At 40.7% G+C, this 6,000-nt stretch overlaps 1 protein-coding gene across 1 annotated transcript in view; it reads right to left on the bottom strand.

Annotated features, from left to right (window-relative positions):
* CAMK1D (calcium/calmodulin dependent protein kinase ID) overlaps nucleotides 1-6,000 on the bottom strand; it is a 153,102-nt gene that overhangs the window by 49,251 nt on the left and 97,851 nt on the right. The window contains exon 3 of the mRNA XM_026667849.2: nucleotides 1-40. This exon is cut by the window's left edge and continues 35 nt beyond it. Coding sequence (XP_026523634.1) covers nucleotides 1-40 — 40 coding nt within the window. The remainder of the gene's footprint in view (nucleotides 41-6,000) is intronic.

Here is a 6,000-nt window from a genome sequence, read left to right as displayed (position 1 = left end):
GTAAATGTCTTCCAGGGCCACAATATTTTCATGCTTGATCCTGTATAAAAGAGAGTAGAACAAGGTTAAAAACTAAGCACCCTGGGATGGTACACTTGTATAATTGAGCCAGATGGGCAACCTTGGGCCAATCGTTCTCTCTCTGCCCTCGGAAGCCACTTCTGAAATCTGGCTAAGAACACTGCAAGGATTTATCCACTAGGAGTCAATGCTGACTCAGAACGAGATTCAAGATAAGTCCATTTATCAATAGTATACAACAACCCATTAACCTCTTTCTTGTGAGGTTAAGAGGCTCTTCTTGAAGATTAAACAGCAGGGGGCAGCATCCGATTAACCATGGTTAGGTTCAAAGGTTAAGCAGGCTTCCAGACTGAATTAGCACTTGATGACAAATCTCAAAAACCTGGTATATGGTCAAAAACCTGGTATATAAGCCAACGGAAAGCTATTTCTGCATTTTTTGGGGTGGTCACAGCCTGGAGGTGCTTCCAAGGTCACTAAGAGTCAAGCTTGACTTGAAGAAGACTTTGAAAAGATTGTCTATTATTGTGAAAGCATCTGCTTCTCTCTGAGGCATGGATACCAATCCAAATAATTTAGACAGATGCTTTTGGAACTCAACATAATTAAGCAGGCTTGGAAAGTGCGTTGATAATTGGGCTGATAGATTCAAAATCAGCCCTAGTCAAAAAATTTATTCAAAGCGCCGGTTTGAATACATTCTGGTACTCAACTATTTCGAAAACTGATCTGACAATTATAAAGCCCTTAGCTGAAGAACCACAGAAACGATTGTAACAAATAAATATTATGCTGTTCTGACCAAGGCTTCCTGAGACCATAATTAAGCACACACTTAGTCCAAACAACTCTTGTTTTATTTCAACCCTGGGAATTATGTTCATTCCCAGCCCGTAATTAGTCCCAAACAGTTCCTCGAGATAAGCACTCATCTTTCTCTCCTTTGAATGGCTGCCAACAACTAAAGTGCCAAATTAACTGTAAAAAACCAACCAAAGTACAAAGTCCACACATAGTTTCAAGGTTTAATCCAAACAGAGTGAATGACATTGCTTCCTGCAAAGGTTTCTCTACCTTTGCACATCCTTTATACTTTATGGGAGGGGCAATCACCTCCAAGCCTTGCTCCCGAATCGCCCCTTTTGTCTTAGCTGTTCTTGCCTTCTAGCAGCTCTGCTCATTCATGCACAGGGAACAGGCTCCCCTTGTTCTTCTGCCTCGCTGCTGCCAGACTCCAATAGAGGATTTTCAAGCCCAGAATACCCAGTTGCCTCAATTACAGTCTTTGTGAGATAAGCTTGGAATGTGCTTCTAAGTTCATTTGCCCTATGCTCCTTCAGGGTTTTACCCCCCCCCCTTTCTTATAGCAACTTGGAAACTGGCATAGGAGTGTTTTACAAATTGACAGTTGCAGAGATGGGATTAAAAATATTTTTACTACCGGTTCTGTGGGTGTGGCTTGGTGGGCATGGTGTGGCTTGGTGGGTGTGGCTTGGTGGGTGTGGCTTGGTGAGCATGGCAGGGGAAGGTTGCTGCAAAATCCCCCTTCCCTTCCCTCCCCACCCCACTAACCTGCTTTCCAACTCCATTCTCCTGTGCAGGGCAACCAAAGAAGACCCAGCTGATCAGCTGCGACTTGATGGAAGGCAGAGAATAGATGGTGGTGGGGCCAGTCAGAGGTGGTATCCCAAACTACAAAAAACTACAAAAAATTCCATTACCAGTTCTCCAGAACTGGTCAGAACCTGCTGAATACCACCTGTGTGACAGTGGGGTTGTTTTGCCACAGTTGTTAAGCCTTTGTTAATTGAATTGTGTGCGCATTCATTGAATCTGGCTTCTCACATCGGCTTTGCTTGTGAGAAGTCAGCTGGGAAGATCCCAAGGGGAGACCATGTGAGTTCTGGGATCTTGCAACCATCATCATCCCCCACTGATTGACAGCACCCAAATTTTGATCACACCCTTGGGAAGACGCTGCGACAGTTGTTAAAGTGCAAATACCAGTTGTGAGTCAATGCTGTTGTAACAATGAATGGTTGTAAGTCAAGGATCATCTGTGTTAGAAATATGTTTTATTCAATATAATGTTCACACTTGTTTAAAGTAAAAACTCATTCTAAAACCGTTTCTGGAATGTATAAATTTATTACCAAAAAAAAAAAAAAAACAACAACCCCAGCCTGTGCAAATATTTCTACAAAACTGAGAATGTTTCCATACTTACAGATTTGCCAAACAGATGTCCTCGTTATGGTATCTTTCCTATTGTGTTCATTTCAGTACACAATTTCCTTAACTTAACATAATCTAAAAAAAAAAATCTAGTCCCATATTTGATAGTAAGCACATATATTATTTTGGTAAATTGCTCTAAAATTCAAGCTGAACCATTTTTGGGGCTTTACTCTCAAACCAAACCAGCATATGTCCTTCTCTGTACATACTCATCCCTTCTCTTCCTTTCTGGGGTGAGTGGTGCTATTCCAAAGGTGGAAAAGAGGTAATAACTTATAAGCCATAGAAATTAAAGGTTTAAGGGGAGAAATGAAAAGGCATATTGCTAAATCTAACTTACATTGACACTGTTTGTTATACTTCTTTAGAGCTTCCGATCATGGTTTCTTCTACAACACATCCCACAAGGCCATTCCCTCTACTCCCTTTTAGTCTTCACATTTTGCAACTCTCTGCTTCGACCTCTGAACTTTCTTAGTTTTAAATCTTCCTCTTGACCCTTTGGCTTTTTAGTTCTTATCATTCCTTCTTTCCTATATGACCAATCCATACTGTACTGCTTCTATATTGTCTCTTACTTTGAATCTAATACACAATTCATCCATCATCACTTCTTCCTTCCTTCCTTCTTTCCTCCATCCCTCTCTCCCTCCCCCTTTCCTTTCCTTCCTTTCCTTTCCTTCCTTTCCTCCCTCCCTCCTTCCTTTCCTTTCCTTTTTCTTTCCTTTCCTTTCTCTTTTCCTTTCCTTTTTCCTTTCCTTCTCTTCCCCCCTCCTTCCCCCTTTCCTTCCCTTTCCTCCCTCCCTCATCCTATCTTCCTCCCCTTCCCCCTCTCTTTTTCTTTTCTTCCCTTCCTTCCTTCCTGTCTGTCTGTCTGCCTGCCTGCCTGCCTGCCTGCCTGCCTGCCTGCCTGCCTGCCTGCCTGCCTGCCTTTCCTTTCCTTTCCTTTCCTTTCCTTTCCTTTCCTTTCCTTTCCTTTCCTTTCCTTTCCTTTCCTTCTTGTTTCTTTCTCACACATCCCAATCCAACTGCGTTCAACTCCCTTTTGTATGCTTCCGCCACCCCTCCCATCCCTCACAAATTCTTAGATATCCATTTTTAATTCCCTGCGAAAACAGTCGATTCCTTTGCAGCACACCTCACACCACACACCATCCACTCCCTATTGAACCCTTTCCATTCAATACTTCATCTTGAATATATCCATTGGATTTTAAAAAACAGCCCAAAAGGGAAAGGGGTGATTCATCATTCCTTACACAGAAAACAGAGGGTTGGAGGGCCACAGAGAAAATTAAACGCTGCAAGGTAATCGACAAAAGTAGATAATTGCCACAGAAATAATTCATTGTTCACAGTCAGTCTCAGACAAATTGAAATGAAGCCTCTTCCTTTATGAAAAAGGGAGAAGAATGAAAAAAGGCCATTATTCTAAGATCCTGTGTCATGCTAAAGAGAGAGGAGGGTTAGCATTGCCAAAACTGAAATTGTATTTTGAAGGCAAGGGTGACGTTGAAAATTATTAGATCTAGAAGGACATGATGTGAGATTTGGGTGGCATAAGAGGATTAAATTCAATGTTTTGGAATCATTTTGGAAATCCTTTTATTAGATGAACCATCCTGAGAATTTGGAACAAATACAAATTTAGAATATAACTAAACTAGCTCTATGGCTACCTCTATAAGAAGAATATTATAGGAAAAAAATGGCAATTAAACAGAAATGGTGAAGATATGGTGACCTATGAAAATACTCCCAGGGCATAATTAAATTAAAACCCACAGAAGTTTTAATAACAGAAGGTTTCAAATGTCAATGGTTTTCGTATATATGCAACTTTCTCAGTACGGTTTAAAATTGATCAAGGAGTGAAAGTTTTTGAACAGAACAAAAAAACCACACTTGAAATAGAATTATGAGCCAAGAGTGACTGCCAAAACGGATATGTTTTTGTTAAAATTAACAACAGAAGAAGAATTAATTAAAAGTTGCATAAGATGGGCAAAAAAAAATTCAATACAATATACAAATTAATCAATGGGAAAGCATGTGGACAGATGGATTGAAATTTACAGCAAGTTATTACCTTAAAGAAGATTTGCATATAATGATACATAGATAGCAGTTATCATTGGGTAAATTGTCAAAACATGTACAAAAGGGACTTCAAACATAGGCTGTGAGAATAAAAAAATGTAAAAACCAAGAAGGAACATTTTACTATCTCTGGTGGGCTTACAAAAAAACCAATAGAATAGAATAGAATAGAAAAATAGAATAGAATATAGAGTAGAATATAGAATAGAATAGAATAGAATAGAATAGAATAGAATAGAATAGAATAGATTAATAGAGTTGGAAGGGACCTTGGAGGTCTTCTAGTCCAACCCCCTGCCTAGGCAGAAACCCCTAGACCATTTCAGACAAATGGTTTCCAATCTCTTTCTTTCTATAGTTTTCACTTTTTCACACTATCTCTGATCTACTTCTCTCTCTCTTGCTTTATTTTCTTTCAATTTTTATCATTATGGTTGGGTTTTTTTTAAAAAAAAAAGTTAATAAAGTGGAAAAATCCCTCTCCGATTTAAAAAAAAAAAAGTTTGTTGAAGGAAATGAAAAGTGGTTTCTCCAAGCAAGGAGGATTAGAGGCTTTTCACTCCACAGGATTCCCTGAAGAGTGAGCAGTTCCTGTTTTTAACGTCGCCATAGCAATAGTCTCAAAACAAGGGCAGAAACCATTTATCTCATCATTCGAAGGGATTAGTGTTTTACTCAGAACTAGTTGTTTTTAGATCTCAAACGTGCTGATTTAGACATCCTGAGGAGGTCAACGATGGTTTCCCCAAAAAATTTTGCTGCACGAGAACTTGAGACTAAATAAAGGAGAAATAAATACAGTGGAGATTAATAGAATAACAGAATGTCAGAGTTGGAAGGGACCTTGGAGGTCTTCTAGTCCAGCCCCCTGCTCAGACAGGAAGCCCTATACTATTTCAGACACATGATTGTCCAATCTCTTCTTTAAAACTTAAATTTAAAAAGAAGGACCATGGGGGACATGATAGCAGTCTTCCAGGGGGGCTGCACCAAAGAAGAGGGAGTGAAGCTATTCTCCAAAGCACCACAAGGATAGGACAAGATGCAATGGATGGAAACTCAACAGTGAGAACAATTAATCAGTGGAACATTTTGCCTCCAGAAGTTATGAATGCTCCAACACTGTGTTGTGGTTCGCCGGCAGCAGGTGAGGACAGCTGAGGCCTCGGAGAGCGAGGATTCCAATGAGGTGCCTGCATGGGATGCAGTGATGGGGCCAGGACAATCAGGGAGTGGAGTGCTGCTTTCGGAGATGGTGGAGGCTGGCAGCAGTGAGGAAGAGGTCCCCAAGGAGCCTGTGCCCAGTGTGTGTACGCACAAGGCTGCTCAAAGGAAAGAGCAGCTGCAGCAGCACGGGCGACTCGGGAATAAGGCTGCAAGGTAATGGCCCCTCCCTCAAGAGATAAAAGCCAGCTGAGAAACCGGAGTTCTTTGCAGGAAGCAAAGATTTTGCACTCAAGCCTTGTGGATGTTCGGACTCTCTTCGTTGGTGTTTGGAGACTCTTTGTGTTTGAAATATTTCTTGGCAACCTTATCTAGTGTTCTTGGCAGCCTTGCATCACCTTGGCAAGGCTCATTCTTATAAGAGACAATGAGTTTGAAACAGCCTTTTAACCAGGAAGGAACGGAATTCATAAA

This window comes from Notechis scutatus, chromosome 6 (assembly GCF_049901735.1).
Source record: "Notechis scutatus isolate UNSWTSFEM ecotype Mainland chromosome 6, rNotScu1.2, whole genome shotgun sequence".
NCBI classification, from domain to species: Eukaryota; Metazoa; Chordata; class Lepidosauria; order Squamata; family Elapidae; genus Notechis; species Notechis scutatus.
This window is presented reverse-complemented; position numbering and strand designations above follow the sequence as displayed.